The 22,711-nt window shown below is 37.4% G+C and overlaps 1 protein-coding gene across 1 annotated transcript; it reads right to left on the reverse strand.

Annotated features, from left to right (window-relative positions):
• Positions 1-162: 162 nt before the first annotated feature.
• On the reverse strand, positions 163-22,702 carry tbc1d2b (TBC1 domain family, member 2B). Its single transcript, XM_083546657.1, has 13 exons — positions 22,137-22,702; positions 18,685-18,835; positions 17,758-17,908; positions 15,597-15,769; positions 15,171-15,397; positions 9,604-9,951; positions 8,292-8,402; positions 7,906-8,102; positions 6,931-7,425; positions 6,625-6,742; positions 4,000-4,185; positions 2,705-2,826; positions 163-2,613 (listed from the first exon to the last, which is right to left on the reverse strand). Exons 1-13 carry the CDS (start codon positions 22,476-22,478, stop codon positions 2,418-2,420), a joined length of 2,817 nt encoding a protein of 938 aa, XP_083402783.1. The 5' UTR covers positions 22,479-22,702; the 3' UTR covers positions 163-2,417.
• Between the last annotated feature and the right edge of the window lie 9 nt (positions 22,703-22,711).

The raw sequence follows: 22,711 nt of genomic DNA on the forward strand, positions 1-22,711 counted from the left end.
CCTCAAGGTATTGTCCTGCTGCAGCGTTATCCTATTTTCAGTTTCCTTTTTGGTCTGACCTGTAGTCTCCTTCCGCTATACAACCCTTAGCCAGAAAAAAAACAAACAAAAAAAAAACAGGCATGCCTGCACATATAACACACGTCACCAATGAAACAGCAATTACCTTAATGCTGCTGAAATTTATTGATCAGGTCATATGGGCAGACAAGGCAAATATGATTACACAATGAAATACTTGATACATTTAAATGCATTACTTGATTTCTACATTGTTTCATATATAGGAGGAAAAGATACACAATGATGCAAACAGCAGTGCAATGCATTGCTGAACAATAACAATGCAAATAAGACATGCTAGCTTATTCAAGAAAAGCAGTGGAAAAGACAATGATAAAATGTATCTGCTTAAACAACAAGGCCTATAGGTAATTCATATAGAAAAAATACAAAGGTTTAGACAAGAAATGTTATGATTTTGGCCAAATATCATGGGCAGTGCACTACAAATGTCCCTGTAACAAAGTGAAATTATTACAATGTTGGGAATACAAATATAAAGAAATAATTTCAAGTACACTGTGGAAATGTTTAGGTCTTCTCAAAATCCTACTTTAAAAAAAAAAAAAAAAAAGCCAAAAACTATGCTATTCTGGGAGACCTGCTCCCAACAACAACAAAAAAAATTCACAGCTTTGATTTAAGATTAAACTGATTTCTTTTTTTCGTCAAATGCAAAAGGTTATATACTGATCGATATCTGATATTAAATTGGGAGGGCGTGACCGGTCAGATAACCTATGGGAAAATACTGGTACACATCACAGTAAACTGGATATAATATCCCTGATACAAGTATAAATGTTGCAAATTGAAATTAAGTCCTTTAAAAATATAGAATAAGAAAAACATGTAAAAAATAAAGCCAGCATTATAAAAGGGCAACAGGCTGACATTCATTGTCCCTCATCACACAGGCTGTGAATTTCCATGTAAATTCATTTTTTAACTTAATGAAACACTAAAAGGGCAATGTGCCTAAGGATTGAAATGTGTATCGTTGTTGCACATAAAATATTATTATTATTTTCATCATCATTAAAAAAGTCTACATACTGCTGGGTGGTAAACCTCATTCAATCAATACCAAAACACGAGCCTGCTGGTCATGTTAATGTTCATAAATTGTATCAATACATTTAGGAAATTGTTTTCAGTTTTATAAATTTGTTGCAGTCAAAATTCAATTCCACAAATGGCAATTTATAAAAATCCTGAACTAAACACTTGAATAACACACAAATTAAACAGCACTGAATATATGTCTGAATCTTGACAGATGAAAAATCAAACCAGTTCGAAACGTCACTCAAACAGAAAATAGGCAGCATGGCTCTGTGAGATTAAATGATGTGCATTGTCCAAAGATTGTTTTCCAGCAGCTAAGTGTCACCACATGACTGTAGCAAAAATGTTAACTGAGCTACTGCAGATACATGCACACAAGGAAAGAATTCACTACTTCTTAGTTCAACCTATAGCATCTTCAGCTTCCCTGAACTAGGTGAATGTCCATTATTTAAAGTGATTTAAGTGCTTCATAAGGAAATGAAAACAGTAAAAGAAGTACCAAGAATATTTTGGACATTCAAAACCTGGAATATTGAATTTAACAAGCAAAATCAGTGTAATGATGCTACACTAACAGGTGTGTGTGTTTTATGTTATCCCTGGGTTGCTTTGGGTTTTCTCATATCTAAAAACATACAGTCTTACTTTAAATTGACTCTAATGCGTGTTTTTGTGTGTGTGTATGAGAGAGAGAGAGAGAGAGAGAGAGAGAGAGAGAGAGAGAGAGAGAGAGAGAGAGAGAGAGAGAGAGAGAGAGAGAGAGAGAGAGAGAGAGAGAGAGAGAGAGAGAGAGAGAGAGAGAGAGAGAGATGTGGTTGGACAGCCTATCCAGGGTATAATCGAGTTATGCTCCTTGTTTCCAGCATATGATATGAATCCAATGCAGCACTGACCAGGGTAAAAGTTACTAGACATAAATGAATGAACATGAATAACAAAAAACAATGCACAAAGCTAATATGGGCATAAAATAAAACCGTAAACAATTGACGATCAATAAAGTGTAAATCATGGATGTTTGACACTGGTGAATGTGAACTGAATGTCCAGCCTGAAATGAAATTTTGTCAAGGTAAACTTATGCCCATTGTAAGATAAGATTATTATCAATATGTGGCCTGATCTTAAAAAAAAAAATTAATTCAAACGATCAACCAGAACTGACAACTCTTGGAAAGGAAAAAGCTGGATCGATTCTTTAAGTTTCAAGTGAAAAGACTTCACCATACAGATCACTTACTGTAAATATTTAAAACTGTTAATAAAGAAGAAGAAATAAAGGTTTAATTGTCCTCCTCGTCATCACTGATAAGTGTGCGTCCATCTTGCGAGGTCTCTCTCTCGCGCAAGAATGTCTGGCGAATGGCTTCCAGCTCCGTGAGCTCAAGTCGAACCTTCTCCAGATGAAAGGTTCGACGGTTTTGGATTTGCCTTAAGGGAAATGGGTTCATGTCCACAAAAGCCATTTGCATCAGCTTTCTGCAAGAGAGAAAATATTTGTATGTTCATAAATCTAAAACATCAGTGTTTTATGAATTTCAACAAATAAACTCCTATAAAAACACTTCACCTTGCATCAAGAATTGTCCGTGTGAAGTATCGAAGATACTTAAAAATGGACATGGGGTCTTGCAACTTCAAAAACTCTTCCTCTTTGCACTTGAAGAGAGCGAGTGCAAAGCGAAAGATGATCTGTGAAGGTTAAAAAAATTAAATAAAAAAGTGAAGTGTGGAAAATCCACATTCACCCTGATAAATATTTATGATAAACAAACATCTTCAACAACTCTTCAAGGACATCAGTTATTTAGTGTTTTTGCTGTTATAAAATATAAATGACCATATTATTGATAAACAAAATATCAATTTCTTTTCTCTCCTTAATACAATCTACCACAAAGTACAGAAACGTCCTGAAGATTCTCACAGGTATATAAGACTGAAATTACACTTTAACAATAAAATGGAAAGGGGAAAGTGAGGAGAGAAAAAGGAAGCATTCATATCCCAAAACATACCACTACATCTAAAACACCGCAGTGGTATTGTCATGAAATTCAACACTAAAACCACACTGAGATACATTTCACTTAACACAGAAGGAACAAATCCCCAAAAAAGAAAAGGAATTGAAAACGTTCTGACCACTGACCAGGCAGCACGGCTCTTGAGAAAATACCTCATGTCTCAAACATGTCAGGTGTTAATTATGATAGAATAGCCTTTGCCATGGAGGCACAACAGTTCATTTAATTACATTTTTGTGGCGCTTTTTTTTTTGGTTTGTTTTTTTAAAGATCTAGATCAGATTTTTAATACAGCACACCAGGTGAACTCCCCGAGGGATATAAGAAAAACCAGGGCTAAAAGCGAACCCTTACTGTTCAGGGGACTTTTGAATTATCATCAATTCAGAAAAACTCTGTTCTTGTTAGGTCTATGGTACTACTCTATTCTTGCTCCCTTAAATGACCCAGTTATTAAACATGCTCAGAGTGGCAATACAGGCCTCACTCTGACGTGTTTAGATCACTGTCAAATGAATCAGTCAAAGCATTTCCTGCAGTGTCACACCCCTGCATAATAAAAAGGAAGAAAGCTGCAGCATGACATGCAGCAAAAAAAGGAGCATTTCAAATCTAGCCTACATTTTTGAGAAGATAAACACTGGAAGGAGTTGGATGTTAATGATATTAAAATACATTTACATAGTATTTATTTCTTTATTTATAAATAAAAAAAGAGACACAATTGCGATGTGATCATTTCATCGCACACTATGATTAATGCAGCCTGATCATTATCTATACTGTTACAGAAGCATTTTAAAGTCTTAAACAACATGCTGCACATAGTCATTCTTACCTTGGGTCCCTCATAGAGAAGCGCATCCCATATCTTGAAGAGAATGTCACTGACCACACTGTCCACAAACATCACCAGAAACCAGTTGAAGGTGATGAGAGAAAAGTCCACTTTATGCTGCTCAAAATGAGAATGAAGTCTTGGCAGCTTCTCATTCATCAGGTCCTTAAACACACGCTGGTCAACCTGCAGTCCAAAAAATATACTGTTTTACATGCATTCTACCATAAATCTAACATATTACAGTGAGGAAAATAAGTATTTGAACACCCTGCTATTTTGCAAGTTCTCCCACTTAGAAATCATGGAGGGGTCTGAAATTGTCATCGTAGGTGCATGTCCACTGTGAGAGACATAATCTAAAAAAAAAAATCCAGAAATTACAATATATGATTTTTAAACTATTTAATTGTATGATACAGCTGCAAATAAGTATTTGAACACCTGTCTATCAGCTAGAATTCTGACCCTCAAAGACCTGTTAGTCTGCCTTTAAAATGTCCACCTACACTACATTTATTATCCTAAATTAGATGCACCTGTTTGAGGTCGTTAGCTGCATAAAGACACCTGCTCACCCCATACTATCAGTAAGAATCCAACTACTAACATGGCGAAGACCAAAGAGCTGTCCAAAGACACTAGAGACAAAATTGTACACCTCCACAAGGCTGGAAAGGGCTACGGGGAAATTGCCAAGCAGCTTGGTGAAAAAAGGTCCAATGTTGGAGCAATCATTAGAAAATGGAAGAAGCTAATCCCCCTCGGACTGGGGCTCCATGCAAGATCTCACCTCGTGGGGTCTCAATGATCCTAAGGAAGGTGAGAAATCAGCCCAGAACTAGACGGGAGGAGCTGGTCAATGACCTGAAAAGAGCTGGGACCACCGTTTCCAAGGTTACTGTTGGTAATACACAAAGACATCATGGTTTGAAATCATGCATGGCACGGAAGGTTCCCCTGCTTAAACCAGCACATGTCCAGGCACGTCTAAAGTTTGCCAATGACCATTTGGATGATCCAGAGGAGTCATGGAAGAAAGTCATGTGGTCAGATGAGACCAAAATAGAACTTTTGGGTCATAATTCCACTAAACGTGTTTGGAGGAAGAAGAATGATGAGTACCATCCCAAGAACACCATCCCTACTGTGAAGCATGGGGGTGGTAGCATCATGCTTTGGGGGTGTTTTTCTGCACATGGGACAAGGCGACTGCACTGTATTCAGGAGAGGATGACCGGGGCCATGTATTGCGAGATTTTGGGGAACAACCTCCTTCCCTCAGTTAGAGCATTAAAGATGGGTCGAGGCTGGGTCTTCCAACATGACAATGACCCAAAGCACACAGCCAGGATAACCAAGGAGTGGCTCTGTAAGAAGCATATCAAGGTTCCGGCATGGTCTAGCCAGTCTTCAGACCTAAACCCAATAGAGAATCTTTGGAGGGAGCTCAAACTCCGTGTTTCTCAGCGACAGGTCAGAAACCTGACTGATCTAGTGAAGATCTGTGTGGAGAAGTGGGCCAAAATCCCTCCTGCAGTGTGTGCAAACCTGGTGAAAAACTACAGAAAACGTTTGACCTCTGTAATTGCAAACAAAGGCTACTGTACCAAATATTAACCTTGACTTTCTCAGGTGTTCAAATACTTATTTGCAGCTGTATCATACAAATAAATAGTTAAAAAAATCATACATTGTGATTTCTGGATTTTTTTTTTTTTTAGATTATGTCTCTCACAGTGGACATGCACCTATGATGACAATTTCAGACCCCTCCATGATTTCTAAGTGGGAGAACTTGCAAAATAGCAGGGTGTTCAAATACTTATTTTTCTCACTGTATTTACACTACAGTGCTCAGATACGTATTAATTAATCAGTAAGATATCAGATTTTACAATGAAGTCTTTAAATAAAAATGAGTTTTGGTGAATTAAATTATTACTTAGAAACTACAGGAATACTAACTCTACCTCTTAATAACAGAATATGAGAGTTTAAGGGCATTGTAACCTCTTTAAGGCTGCACAAATACGATCTACAAACTCTACAGTAATGAAATGTACAAAAAGATCAAACAAAATTCTTTAAAAAGGACAGAAGACCACTGGCATAAAATAAAAAGCTACAACAAAACAAAATATCTGACCGAAGAAAAAAGCAAAATATAAAAAGCAGAATGAGAAGTGGTTTATAAGACCCAGCTGCAATTTCCGGTCTTTTTTTTTTTACTTTTCTGCTACCTACTGCATTATTATTATTACAGCAAAAGCATTATAGAGTACATGTCCTGGCCTTAGTTATGACACAAAGTGATAACTTCCTGTTTCCCCCAGTGTGGACTGTGCACCATTTTGCCTAATTTCTACACTAATTTCAAGAAAAATCAAGCCATCTAAGAGCTTCATATCATGATTAAAAATATTACACCCATACTAAACATCTCAATTAAATATATGTTTAAACAAGAAATAATATTGTGATAAAGGAAATAGCACAGAACAGGTAAAGAACAGGGCTAACTAATGAATCACAGGCATCTAAAAGTCACATGTTAATTGGATTTACTCCAACTGAAGTAGTTCTAAAATTTTTCCAATATAAAAAAAGGGCTATTAATAGTACCTGTGAGCCAAGAAGAGTCTTGGTGTAATAGTCTCGTGGCATGAAAACTTCCACAATGGTGATGAGACACCAGAAAGCCTCCTCCTGCTCCAGATAGAGAAGAGCTATTGCTGCTAGCCTAAAAGGATTTAAATAAATAATGAAGAAACAGTGAAATAAGGTTATCGCAACTTTAAAATTAATAAATATACATGATGATTTTGAATTTCTCACTAATATAGCAGTAACTTTGGGCTACATTACCAGTACATCAAGGGTGCTATATACTTAATGTTGTACAGCAGTCTCATTTACAAGTTTGTTTACCTGTTAAGTCCCTGACAGTATCCAATGTCTGGGTTTCTCCAGGAGAATGCCAGCAGCACATTTCGAAGTTTCTGGATGCCATCAGCTGAAGGTGAGGCATAATGCTTGTTATTGGGCAGTGTACGCAGCAGGTCCAGCTCTATCTGTTTTGAAGCTGGGTTTGGTTTTTCCCTTGCTGTGCACAACAGGCTCTCATAGTAATTTGGCTTCTGGCACTCGCGGATCTTTTTCACATGGAAGTTAACACAACAGCTCCAGACTCTGGAGCGATGCACGTGAGGAACACCATTGCGAATTAAAGCCTTTAGCTCAGGAGAGCGCACTGGCTCCCTGTTTATGGTACCAGCCAGGTAGTTTTCCCATTTCACTCCAACAGACACTTCCTGGTCAGTCAAAGAAAGAGATCGGAGCTCTAAAGCTCTGACTTTGGCTACCAGCTTCTCTTCCTCATCCTCCTCCTCTGGAACTGTTTTGAAGCCATATATGTCATACTCACTAAAAAGGAAAGAAGATTTACATCAACACATATTTCCTTAAAGGGAATAAAACCTGTACCTAGTAGATGTGTGTATGTATGTATCTATATGTATGTTCTTACTAGTTTTGTTTGTCTGTGAGAATTTACACCTTAAAAGGAATTATGGTTTAAATAAAATAAATTTAAAATAATAATTTTGGTGCTTAGAAACATTCTAAGTTCCTCCATCAAATAGGTGCATTATCATTCCATGATATGTGACTATAGAAAAGACATATATGAAATAAACTGATATTACCATAAGTATATTGCATAAGTACATTACATATTTATTCTAGTAAGTAATAAGGAATTGTATATTTATTGAATATGTGAATATCCATGCAAAAATATTGCTGAAATCTTGCTGTATATTAGGAACAGAAACTTTATAATTATGGGCTAATCTCAGCATCACAGAAGCAGATGTTTGAACAATAAAGTAAAAATGTTTCTACCTGACAGGATGGGGCTTGAGAATCATGTGCTCCTGCTGGTCAGAGCTCTCCACCTGCAGAGCATCCTCCAGCAGTCTAGAAATGACATCTCTGCTTGGGCCCTGCTCAGATGAGGAGCACACTGGAGTCTTTACCTCCTGCAGGAGAACCAAGTACTTACTCTCCACCTGGCACAGCTTGGCCTCCAGAGCACTGTACTGCATTAAAACCAAGAGAATGTGCAAATGAAAGAGGGCAAAGATATAGGCAGAGCGGTAAAAAAAATCTCTACACTATACGTACAGATGCTTCCACTTCAAAATGGGAAGAGGATTTCAATAAGATGAATTAACAAAAAGAAAAAGAAAAAAAAACAAAACAATAACACTATACACATTTACACTCACTTTTGCCTCTAGAAACTTCTCTCTGGTTTCAGCTTTTCTTCGTAACACTGTCAATTCAAGGATTTCTTTGTTCAGGAAATTATTCTGGGATTTGTAGCCCTGAAGACTGTCCTGAAACACCAAAAAGTACAAGAATGCTCATGATATGAACAAAATGCCCACCAGTGACTTCAAGTGCTTCAAGTAAAACTAGTAAAAAATAAAAACACCTGAAAATTTCCAGGATCATTTTATAAATTCTATCACTAACATATAGTAATCCCTGTTTATCGCAGTTGTTATGCTCCAAAACGTACCCACAATAAACGGACGCCACCCCAAAAATGCTATTTTATGTAAACAGTTCTGTACTGTATTAACATTTTACTTCATTTTATAATTAAGAATTATATTTGTATTAATAAATTTCATTATTTCAACATAAAACTCTATAAAAACAATTCCCTATAAGTTTTTTGGTCTATCGTGTTATCATATCGTGTTATCCATGATAACACGATGGCGATTTTTAAACGCACGACGATGCCAAAAGAAAAACTCTTGAGAGAAATTGTTGTGAAAGGAAGGAGGAAGACAGTGAACAATGACTTTCTTGGTAGGCTACTGTTTAGATACAAGCCGTGTTACAGACACGTCTTTCGTTAAAGCCTGTGTAAAGTTCATTTAATTCAGTGTAGGCTTATTTATGTTCAAAATAAAAATCTTTGTAAAATTCAATGGGTGCGGCTTATATTTGGGTGCACTTAATAGTCCGGAAATTACGGTATGTGGCAACCACAATTCCGCGATAAACCGGGGGGACGAGAGTGGAACTGCGGTAAAGCAGGGATTACTGAAGTAGTTTTGACAACTTAGAAAAAGTTATGTATCACTGCTGCAAAATATTAGATGTTTTAATAAATTAAAAAATTATTTTTAAAGGTGTGTGGTTAAAAGAAAAAACAAAAGTGTCTTAGTGAGATGCTGAGCCACTGACAGTTATCAGATCAGAGCAAATGCATCTCAGCATTGGAACAGCATTTATTCAGAAGATATGCCTCACATCCTGTTTAATAATATCACTGAGAGTCAAAATAACGAGTGTCAAAAAAAGCCCATGTGCCCTGTGGATGTTTTTTCCATATTAAATAAGGAACTCAGTTTATCAAAATCTTATATATGCTTAGTATATGTTTAATATATGCCACCACATTCTTATGTCTTAATTATGTGCTAGTTGCATAGCACCATAGTATATATTGTAGCAACTATACAGTGTTAATAATGTAGTATTTTGTTAGTATTTAGATTATATATTATCAGGTCTGCTTACCTTCAGATTTTGGAGCTCTTGTCTGTCCCGGTCTGAAGGAGAGCTACACTCGGTTGCCTCAGTGCTCACTTCATTGTTCTCCTGCGACAGCTTCATGATCACTTCATCTTTGGCCTGGATAGTCTCCATCAGCATACCCAACTGATCGTTTATTTCTCCCACCTTGATCTTTAGGCTCTTCAGCTCCTGCTGTAGGCTCTCTTTCTCCAGTGCCAGTCTTTCCATGTGACCACACAGAGCCTGGACCTGGCCATCTCTCTCAGCCAAAGCTCCAGCCATGTCCATCTCTCCTGGCCGGCGATCACACTGAGCAGTCCTCAGAGTCTGCTGGAGGAGACGCACTAGCTCCTAGTGGAAAAGAGAAATTTTTTCATCAGGAAAGTTCCTATAGCTGTAAGCTCGGAGAGCACCATCTCACAATGCACTCACACTAAATGAGCTGACAGAAACAACACAGTGACTCCTCTGTGCTTATGATCAAGGTCTTCTGGAGTCAAAAAGTCATGAGAATACAACTAAATTACTTGTGGATGTGCTCACCATTTCAGTTAACACTGTCTTATTGAGGTCTCTGTATATAAGTTGTGCTGACTAAGAAAGTAAAACACTTAAACTAGAAGGGTCAATGGTCATGCAAGGTCTCATGATGAGGATCAGCTCAAGCATTTAGTACAACTGACATACTAGCCGAAGCAGAAACAAAAATGGGCTGCATGCACATTTTATAAAGGAATTTATAAAAGCTCATTTATAATGGAACATAAAAAAAAAGTCTTTACTCATCTGATTTAGATATTTTTATTCGAAACCTTGGTGAATTAAATGTAATAAAAAAAGGTTTATCTCATGTTACCGTATTTTTCGAACTATAAGCCGCTACTTTTTCCCCACGTTTTGAACCCCGCAGCTTAAACAACGAAGCGGCCAATTTATGGATTTTTCCTGGGTTTTCCCGGGTTTCACAAACTTCAAGCCAAAAAACTGAGCCCCATAACATAAGACCAATGAAATTTTCGAACGGAAACGAAAAAAAACGCACCTCACCTGTGTTCTGAGCTGCACGGCATCGGGAGAAAAACTTCCACCGATGGGGATTTTTAAACGCACGAAGATGCCAAATAAAAAACTGATAATTTCTCAAAAACTGAGAAATTGTTGTGAAAGGAAGGAGGAAGACAGTGAACAATGACTTTCTTGGTAGGCTACTGTTTAGATACAAGTCGTTGTAACGTGTTGAGTCTGGGTGAAGGGAGAGCTCACTAAAACTCCAGTTGCAACAGAAATCATATAAGCACAGACAGGTTTACAAAACTCGTGCTTTTTTATTTTTCTTGGCAACAGCGGTACGGATTAGTCAAAGAAACTTAGAAATAGCATCAGAAAATAATAAGAACATATTCCTCGGTCTTCCACACATGCAGTAATACTGGAAAAATGTCTTGGCAGGCTATTCCCAAAATGCCGCTCTGCTCTTAAAGGAGAGACACAACATATTTCACCTGTTACACCGTGTAGCAGACACTGTCTTTCGTTAAAGCCTGTGTAAAGTTAATTACTTTCAGTGTAGACACCTGCGGCTTATAGACAGGTACAGCTTATTTATGTTCAAAATAAAAATCTTTTGTAAAATTCAGTGGGTGCAGCTTATATATGGGCTTAATAGTCCGGAAATTACAGTGTATATATAATTGTTTAGCACAAGCTGTCAACACTATTCTTCAAATTAGGCATCATTACCAATGCAAAGTATATACAGTATTTATTCTGTTCAAATTTGACTAAATATCAATAATTTCTCTTAAAATGGTTCAACTTTGCAGTGAATAAAACAATGCAACACTAATTACACTAAACAGGAAGTGAATCAAACATGCTTTGCATTATGGGTTACGTGAAGCTGAACGACAAAAAATAAAACTCTTGGCCAAATAATATAAAATAAATACAGGATAATTTTAATAAAAATACGAGTTGAGATAATTATTCATTTACTTATTAATGATCTAACACAGGCTCCATTTTCATTCTCTGTGTTCTAAAGATATACATGATATTTATGCATGCTTGCAATCACTTATTCACATTTTCCTTCAACAGGTTTCTGCCTAATGAAAAGTATGTTTTCTTTTATGCCAAATCCCAGACTATACTGTATACAATGTACAACCAAATCTAAAACAACTTAACAGGAAATGAAGCAACATTGTCTATTTCACTTCAGACTAATCAATAATACAGTGAGGAAAATAAGTATTTGAACACCCTGCTATTTTGCAAGTTCTCCCACTTAGAAATCATGGAGGGGTCTGAAAATGTCATCGTAGGTGCATGTCCACTGTGAGAGACATAATCTAAAAAATAAAATCCAGAAATCACAATGTCTGATTTTTAAACTATTTATTTGTATGATACAGCTGCAAATAAGTATTTGAACACCTGAGAAAGTCAATGTTAATATTTGGTACAGTAGCCTTTGTTTGCAATTACAGAGGTCAAACGTTTCCTGTAGTTTTTCACCAGGTTTGCACACACTGCAGGAGGGATTTTGGCCCACTCCTCCACACAGATCTTCTCTAGATCAGTCAGGTTTCAGGCCTGTCGCTGAGAAACACGGAGTTTGAGCTCCCTCCAAAGATTCTCTATTGGGTTTGGGTCTGGAGACTGGCTAGGCCACGCCAAAACCTTGATATGCTTCTTACAGAGCCACTCCTTGGTTATCCTGGCTGTGTGCTTTGAGTCATTGTCATGTTGGAAGACCCAGCCTCGACCCATCTTCAATGGTTTAACTGTGGGAAGGCGGTTGTTCCCCAAAATCTTGCAATACATTGCCCCGGTCATCCTCTCCTTAATACAGTGCAGTCGCCCTGTCCCATGTGCAAAAAAACACCCCCAAAGCATGATGCTACCACCCCCATGCTTCACAGTAGGGATGGTGTTCTTGGGATGGTACTCATCATTCTTCTTCCTCCAAACACGTTTAGTGGAATTATGACCCAAAAGTTCTATTTTGGTCTCATCTGACCACATGACTTTCTCCCATGACCCCTCTGGATCATCCAAATGGTCATTGGCAAACTTAAGACGTGCCTGGACATGTGCTGGTTTAAGCAGGGGAACCTTCCGTGCCATGCATGATTTCAAACCATGACGTCTTAGTGTATTACCAACAGTAACCTTGGAAACGGTGGTCCCAGCTCTTTTCAGGTCATTGACCAGCTCCTCCCGTCTAGTTCTGGGCTGATTTCTCACCTTCCTTAGGATCATTGAGACCCCACGAGGTAAGATCTTGCATGGAGCCCCAGTCCGAGGGAGATTGACAGTCATGTTTAGCTTCTTCCATTTTCTAATGATTGCTCCAACAGTGGACCTTTTTTCACCAAGCTGCTTGGCAATTTCCCCGTAGCCCTTTCCAGCCTTGTGGAGGTGTACAATTTTGTCTCTAGTGTCTTTGGACAGCTCTTTGGTCTTGGCCATGTTAGTAGTTGGATTCTTACTGATTGTATGGGGTGGACAGGTGTCTTTATGCAGCTAACGACCTCAAACAGGTGCATCTAATTTAGGATAATAAATGTAGTGGAGGTGGACATTTTAAAGGCAGACTAACAGGTCTTTGAGGGTCAGAATTGTAGCTGATAGACAGGTGTTCGAATACTTATTTGCAGCTGTATCATACAAATAAATAGTTTAAAAATCATATATTATGATTTCTGGATTTTTTTTTTTAGATTATGTCTCTTACAGTGGACATGCACCTACGATGACAATTTCAGACCCCTCCATGATTTCTAAGTGGGAGAACTTGCAAAATAGCAGGGTGTTCAAATACTTATTTTCCTCACTGTAATTCTTTCATCTTTAGCAGCTTTATTGTATTTAAGCTGGTGGTGGATCCAGTGAGATAAACACAGGGCACAAGGTAAGAGAATTCATTCAGGGTGGTAGTAAAGCCCATTGAGGGGAACCACCGACTCCTATGCGCATTTTAAAGTAACCAGTGTAAAAAATAGAAGAAAGAAAATAAAAAATCTCACAGATATTATGCAAAGAATCAAACCTGGGATCTGATTAAATTGTCTTATGTTGAGGTTAAATGTGTGAACTTCTATTTCACACACACACACACACACACTCACTCACTCACTCACTCACTCACTCACTCACTCACTCACTCACTCACTCACTCACACACACTCACACACACTCACACACACTCACACACACTCACACACACATACTCACACACACATACTCACACACACATACTCACACACACTCACACACACTCACACACACAAACACACACAAACACACACAAACACACACACAAACACACACACAAACACACACACAAACACACACACAAACACACACACACACACAATCACACGGGAATTTCCCCATCTTGGTTGAGCAGAGAAGCAATTAGGGAACTGGCAGCAGGATTCAAAAGACAGTTTAACTCACACTTTTAGTTGAGTTCTCGGCATGGGAAAAAATGTCAGTCTTGTCCGTCACACATCTTACATTACACAATAGTACATTTACAACATTTACAGTAGCCAGAGAGCAATACATCAGTAGGCATATTTTGCAGTTTGGTAACCACTAATAAGTGCCATGAGATTATATGTTTTAGTTCACAAGTCAATGGCTGGACTAAATAAACAAATCTTCATGAATATACCCATATGTCCAGTACATAAGCCAGTATTGCTATCACTTTAAAATCTATAATTAAAATATTAATTTGACTATTAAGATTGCAATACAAGGCCAAATGTATGTCTTGAGTGCCATTGCTTGCTGTAACTTTTCTCTTCCCTAGAACTAAGAGACCTCAAATCTGCAGGTGAAAAGCTCAAACAGCCTGCACTGAGCCCTGAACTCAACCACAGTGATCACCATAAGGATAAACAGGAATTGAGAAGGCACCTCAGGCCTCCTCAGCCAGCAACAGTGTCTGACCTCACTAATGCTCTTGTGGCTAAATGAGAACAAATCCCCACAGCCATGCTTCAACATTGAATGCCTTCCCAGGAGAGTGGAGGTTATGATAACAGCACAGGGGAAGAAAATCTAAAACAACAGGTACAAAAAGCTGTCTACAAACTTCTGGCAGTATAGTTCAGGTTTTAATCGAAATAAATATTAAAGAATTCATCTTTTTTTTTTTTTTTTTTTTTACAAAAGAACAAAATGTTATAATAATAATAAAATTATATATGTATATAAGGTATACAAATTTAGAATTTTTTTTTTTTTAAGTTGTTTTGAATTTGAATGATCTTCATTTTATGATGATAATAGATAAGAACTTATATAATTATCCTTATTAGTATCTACATTAGCCATTTAGCACAGTCTCAATCATTATTACACTAACATCCTAGTTTCAACTGCCATATATAACAAAGGATCAGGGTTAAAAAACATACTACTGATATGACCCACCCTTTTGAATAAAAGGATTATGTCTCAAAAGGAGTTCAGTATATGTATTGCATGACTTCACAGTTTAGGGTTTCTAAATTTCTAATCTTCCCTATTCAGTCATCTCTCTCCTGTACCTTCTGACTGCTGAGCTCCTCTTGCAGGCGATTCTGCTCCTCCTGCATGTGGGTTAACTCATCATGTTGGCTCTGAAGACGCAGTTGCAGCTCTATAGTCTTACTACCATTACACTCCACTGGTGACGTTTCTGCACTGCGGCTCGATTTAGCCGCGCTCATCTGGAAAGGACGCTTAATGCGTGAAGAGTTCCGGAAATCGAATGTGAACGCTGAGCCGATGGAGTCTAGGACAAGCAACAGAGCTTCAAAATTAGCTTTAAAGGTGCTTTTTACATTCATTAAAATAATAAAAAAACATGCAAGTATCTCTCCTATGCACTACTGCATTGCTAGAAGTCATTAAAACAGAAAAGAGGAAATAGATTTTATAAATATTACTGTAGTTTTTCAGAAGCCACAGTAAGCATGAAAGACATCTCTTACGTCTGTGGAGGTGTGAAGGGCTCTCACGCCGCTGAATCTCTGATGGAGGTTTGTGTTCTGGAGTGTCCTTAGTGGGGTGATCCACCAACTCCCACTCCTCATTGTTGGGTGTATAAAACACACTGCGTCTGCTCTCTCCCCCTCGGTTGGGCCGCAATTGAGACATACTGTTCCTGATGGGAGAGGGAGAGAGAGGGAGAGAGAAAGAGAGAGCGAGTGTGTGTGTTGTAGTCAATGCAAAAAGCAGCTATGGAGGATATGCACACAAAAAACACTGGCTATAAAAATCGGAACAAAAAAAATATAAAAAAAATTGTATGCACATGCTGGAATGACACACATGAAATCAAATTAAGTACTAATGAAGTGTGAAATGTTAGAACATGAAGTTAAACTTTTACAACAACTTATTTTAAACTGGCAATAACAAAATATCAAAACTGTGATAGAAACCAAAGCATTGATAAGATGCATCATAATATGCTTCTGTGAAAAACCTGTGAGTAACATTATTAACCTTATTATACTATATTATTTGTTACAGAGTAACAAGCTATTTTTTATAAATAAAACAATTGTTTAATCTGGCACAAATGTTTTTGGCATTTTGTTAGCACAGTTAATCTTTATATTGTGATACATAATGCACATGTAATCTGACTGTATCATTGTTTCTGATAATCATGTCAAGTCAGCATGAACAAAGGCTGGGTTGGACACATCCACCTCACCAGTCACACAGTGTACTCTAGTCCAAAAGAAAAAAAAAAAGAAAAAAAAAAAAAAAAGAGAGATATTGTTTAGGGATGAAAATCTGTACCTCATTATAAATCATTACGGAACTCATGTATGTAACATTACATACAGGTGTGTTTGAAGATTATTATTGTTTTTCTATAATGTAAAGAATTATTGTTTTTTTGTTATTATGCTTTCTATTATATGTGTATAAGCAATTATATTTATAATTACATCAATTCTTATTACTTTAACAGAATCCCTTTCTATGAATTAAATGTATTCGTGGAAGTTGCTACTTACACATGCATCTTCCAAATTTGCAACTATAACAAATAATTCTAATATCTCTTGTTGGGTCAGTTATACTCATCTTACAGTCTACGCAGATACAACCAGGATGATTCACCTGGATATAATTTCTAGCTGACAAATATGTCAGTCATCTAATATTTCAGGTCGTAGCAGGTAGGGTCTACTTAGGACATAGAGGTTGCTTTTTATAGCTTATATAAGGCGCCTAAATTACTTTTTGGCTTTTCAAGCGTAATACAGACTATAGTTAGACTGGGTGTAAGATTATTAATGTGCCCTGTATATTTACATACAGATCAATGTAGAATCTGTTCATTGTCATGTTTATAATTTAATTTCTGGGTAGTCATTTTACTAAAAGAAAACAGTGAACAAGATTTCCTTGTTGAATTTACTGTTCTCTTACACCAGGGGTGCCCAATACGTCGATCGCAACCTACCTATAGATTAACATTAAACATGACATTGATATTTATTTATGCATTTTTATAGTAGGTAGATCATTTTGATTTGGTCATTTTATAAATAGTGTGTGTACCCCTGTCTTACACCAATCACAAAACTGGACAAGCATTTGCATATGTGCAACACTTTTTTATCATTCAAATTGTGATGATACCATATGAAAATTACTGGAAAGAAATTAGTCTATTGATTTTTACATTTTAATAAGGGAATATATCTATGAGAACAGCATGTGTCATGCAAATGCCCATGTGTATGATGAGGAAAAGTATGTATGAATATAGGGGAGGGAAGCTTATTAATATTGTGAAATGTTTCTATTGAAATAAACACACATGTACAAAAAGGTACACATGTAGTAAAAATAGTACAACCCAATATCATGGTATCTGCCAAGCATGCATTTTAAAAAAAAAAGAACGCTGCAGTAGTGGGACATGCATTAATGTAAAAAAAATAAAAATAAAATCCTATCTTTATGTTATCATAACAATGTTACAATGCTGTTTTCTCTTTTTTTCAACTCCTATCTTTGTTGTTCTTTATCGACAACACTGTGTCCATATGTACATTTCACAAGTATAATTTAATCAGAATTATATGTTGGGAACTGCATATTGAATTGCATTTCACAAGTTCTCACCTCAGCTCGGTTCTCCATTGTCGAAGAGAGAAATTAAGGGTTGGGTTCCTTGCAGTCTGGAGTCCCACTAAACCATTAGCATCTGCCTCCTCTGTGAAATCATTGCGCACACTCTCCATAGTTTCGTTAGGCAGCTCAGGGGGCGTGGAATCTGAGCCACAATGTAAACAATTAGTGTTCCGCAAAAAATGATTAACTTTTCCTGCAATGCATTGACTGCATGACCAGACTCACTAGCTTCACTAACAGTTCTTGCACTACAGCTGGTCTCTAATGCTGACTAACTTGCAAAATCAACATTGTTTTGCACTGAAGTGTTTGAGTAAACCGTGATAAGCAAAGGGCACACCTCAAACCTTTTTATGAAATATTAGAAGAAATATGAACCAAACACTACAGATTCATTTAAAGGTCTAGACTCTCGACCTGATTGACTATCAAACTGATGGTATTTTAGACTGAAGTCCTCCCTATTGAAGGAGACTTCAAAGCACTCTGGATAAGATTATTTGCTAAATGTGATACATTTAAAAGTAAACATAATCTGACTGATAGAATCAGCCAAAATCTACTCAGTAAAAAGACCAAAAGTCTAATCTGCTGTGTATTTGTCAGTACCACCTTTATCATTATAAGAAAGTGAAAGTGTAGGTGTATACAGAGAGAGTGAGCTTAAGTGTGTTAAATATTAAGCCACTTCATGTAAGCAAAGACATATTTGGTTGAGTCACTTCTCAATTTGATGAGTGCCTGTACAGCAGCAGTGAGCTAAGCAACAGCCTGAGACTTTCCCACATGCTGCAACAGCACATCCTGCAACACTGTTGCTTCCGGAAACCTAGAGCAATTCCACATGTTGTCATAGAGAGTGTGTATGGGTTTATTTGTGGCATGAATTCAAACAGCCTACACTTCTCAGGCTCTTACCAGCATCTCTGGCCACCAGGCCTGTGTGTGGAAAATGAGGAGTGGGGGAGCACATGCTGTCTCGGTTGCCACATCCTCGTGTGTTACTGAACTCCCATCGCTTCTGTTGTAGCTGCTGAAGCCAGTATTGCATCACCTGCCTGCTGGGCGCCTGCAGAAAGAGAGACACATGAGGGGAGTGAACGGACATCTACAGCTAGGGTTGTCTGATAACAGCTCAAATGAAAAATCACAAATATTTTTTCTAAAAATGTATATAACAATTATTTATCAAGAAAGCACTGTTGTGCAGCAGGTAGTGCTTGTGTGCAAATAGGTATGCATTTCCTCTGGGTTTTCCAGATTTCTCCCAAAAATATACCAGTATAAATGCATTTTTTGGGAGTAAAACATAGTATAGCATAAGTAATAAACACATACTAGCATATCTTAATTGAAACTAAATTCAGATTGTAATAATGATAAAAAAAAAAGTATACATTGCACCACCTGGATCTTAAGTAATACATGATAATCTGTTTCTATTCAAACTCAGGCATGTGCATTCCTCTGCTTTTGTTTTGGTTTGTAAACTTCCTCCTAGAAAAAAAAAATATATATAAAAAAAAAAAAAAAACAACAACAACTGTGATCTTTTTATATTTTCTATGCAGATGTTATCAGGACTGATTAAACAGTGCTTTGCTGTGTCTACTTTAGAGGAACACGGTCAGGTGTGAGCATGACTGAGTCTGAACATGATAGTTTCAGTCTCGGTTCTAGTTTACAGTGTTTAGGTTTAAAATATCTGACCTAATATGTTAATCCACCAGAAAATAATACATAAGTTAGTTCGTATTCAGTGAAATAAAATAAGCTGTTTATTTCACAAGGATCAAAACTTTAATAATAAAAAAAAAAAGACAATTTAAATAGTACATGGAGAGAGCGAACAAGGGCTTTTACTTCTGAGTAAATACAGACAGAAAGGAGTGGACTGATACAACAATAAGGAATGTCATCTGGGTATTGGAAAATATAAAACAATACAAAATATTTTTTTTTTTAATGTATTGAATGTGTAGCAATTTCTTTTACAAAGTTTGTAAATTTTCCTCTAGCTCGTGATCACTAAAAATGCTTGTAGAGACTACAATAAAATGTAGTAATGTTACTTACCAGCTCTAACTTTAGGCCACTATGTCAAACTTACAGCAAGATACATACTCAATAAAGATCTTCTGACTTCTAGCATGCAAGAAAAGAAGTGCCAGATTGTTCAACACAAAATTCAACCTATGATTTAATACACCATGGTGATGTCTCAAGATAATCTTGCACAGACCTTCTTATTTCCATTTTTAAGTAGCTAATTACATCTCTGTAGGCCAAGATCTGCTTCTGTGAGCTGCATTCTCTGTTTTAAGTCTCAAATCTCTCCCATTTTTTTTTTTTAGCCCAGACTCTAAAAAAGGGCTGCCTACATGCAGGTGTGTGGGGGTTTGGTTTTGTGTTTTTGTTTAATTCCACCAACCGTCTCAGCGCAGATGCATGAACATGTCTGCTCTATTAGAGCTGATGTAAGGTCTTAAGCTTACCAAGACACCAAAGTCTTCCCTTAAAACTGACCTTTGAATTCTAGCATAGTAAGAGAGCTTTTTTTGTGTTCAAATTCCAGAAATCTATCCAGATTGGAAATAAAGACGCTACATTTTCACAAAAGAAATGTGGATGTGTTCAACTTTAAATGTTTATTTACCCCTCATGTTATATAAGCAGTACTTTATAACAGCTTACTTTATGATGCAGTCTGTAGATTGTGGCCTTGTGTTAAATATGCTATTTCATTACCACTTTACTAACTCTCTAGCAGTCCAAGACTGAGTTTAATAAAACATTTCAGCGCTGAAGTTAGCGGTTAAACCAGAGGGAATATTTGCTACTGAAAATAATCTTATAAATGCCAATAAAATGTGCAACAGATCTCATTCTCTAAACCTGTATCTTACAGCTATGTGCAGTGTCTAAATATAAATGTGTGTCATCAATCATCTTCATCTTTATCCAGGGCAGGGTATTGGTGGATCTGGTACATATCCTAGGAATGCTAGGCACATGATGAAGATCCACCTGGAATGGGACACCAGCCCATCGTACAGCACTGTGCACACACATTCCCACCTAGAGGAAATCGAGTGCACTTAAAACATGTTTTTGGAAGGAAACACGAGATCTGGATAAAATCAATGTGAACATTGACAGAATGTAAGAGGATTTCACACAGAACACTAGGAATTCAATGGTTTTTAAGTTTAAATGTTAAACACTATTCAATAAGCTTATTTACAATATTTAAAATCTGGGGAAAAAAGCCACAAAAAAGACCCCAAAACATCCTCACGGAAGCAGAACAGCTGCTTATATTTCTAAAGCAGTTTGGGAAAATTAGTGTGGTAAATCAAATCTGTTTCTCTGTACCCTTTTAAGGAGAGGCAAGCGGACGGAGTGACTAAGAGATTCCTTTTGCGAGTGCTGAGTCTGCTAGGATTTGATATTAACTCTTTTAGGTGTGTATAAAATAGGGGCCATACACGTACAAGGTCTAGACAAGCACGACAGCCTCCTAAATTGTATTTAGTATTGGATTTTGGAAAATAAAGCAGTCATACATATCCGGTTGAATGCAAACAATTCGCCTTAGTCCAAAATGCTGACAAACATAAATACCAAAGAGGCATTAAGCATGTTATGTTTTGCAGATGTTCCTCCATTTTCCAAGAAAAATAACAACATGACAAGTGCAAAAGTTTGCAGACCTTTTTTTTTTTTTTTATGTATGTCTTTGTGTACTTGGAGAACAAGTTGACAAGTTTATGGGGAAAGGTCTACTTTGCTGGTTTCTTGAATGCAAGAAAAATAAGTGTATAAACATATCTAGCTTCCTTATCACTTCTGTCATTTGTGTGTCATTTTGTTGAACGATTTATAATAAGTAGCAATAATTGATAAAAGGTTTCCATTCTATCAGCAGCTCAAACTGTTCTAGCAGCTCAAGGATGGGTTTCTGCCTGGGTTCTGGTCAGACAATACAGATTTTTTTTTTATTTTTTTTTTTTTAGGATTTTCATTTTTATGAGTTTGATAGATTGTTTTTTGCATGCACTGTTCCTTCTTTTTGTAAATTAAATGTAATTGGCATACTGGCAGGTTTTCTCAGAAATAAACTGAACTGAAAGTGTGTTCATGTGTTGAGGATAGGAGATGTACCTGAGCTGAACCAACAAAACCACTTGTAATGATGATCCATTTCCCTACTTTTAATGCCCATGTCAGACAAACAGGAAACCATCGGGCTTGACAGTGCCGACAAAAGACATGCAGCTGATATTTAAAAACTGAGTAAACATCTTATCAGGTTAGCACAGACAGCTAACTCCAGACTTGGGCACGTCTGGAGCTTATGTGTAGTTTACCTTGAGGAAGAACTCTTTGCCCGCGGTGCGGATCTCAAACTGCCCCTCTTCTCCCTCCACATCGTACGTAAAAGAGGCGTCTGCGATTTCAATGTGGCCAAGAGGAAGAGTGTCCTGAGGAGTCTTGAAGTAATACAAGTAGCACTTCCTTTGGTCGTAGACGAACCAGCGCGTTTTGTATCCCTTTAGAGGCCCTTTGCCTGCAAGTTTGTTCAGGTAGCCGCACAGAACGGGCGCCTGCTCCTTCACGCCATCGCACTCGGCCACGTCTACGGACTTGGTCGCGAGAACGCGCGAGCTCCGGGCCGTGCTAACGGCGGTGTCCTCCTCCTCCTCCCTCATCTTTCTCCGATCTTGTCCCTTCGGCAGATGCACCGTTGTGCTCTCATCCACATGACTTGTCGTCCATTCTTGTGCTGCAGCAAAGACTCGCGGGAAATGTAGTGCGGAAGAAGGACTGGACTGGCAAAGGCGAACACTACCTTACTAAGGAGTATGCATGCTTATGCAGATTTCACATCCCCTCCACACTACTTAGTAGGGTTACTGCGCGCTGTGTTTTGCGCATGCGCAAA

This window comes from Silurus aristotelis (assembly GCF_946808225.1).
Source record: "Silurus aristotelis genome assembly, chromosome: 7".
Lineage (NCBI taxonomy): Eukaryota > Metazoa > Chordata > Actinopteri > Siluriformes > Siluridae > Silurus > Silurus aristotelis.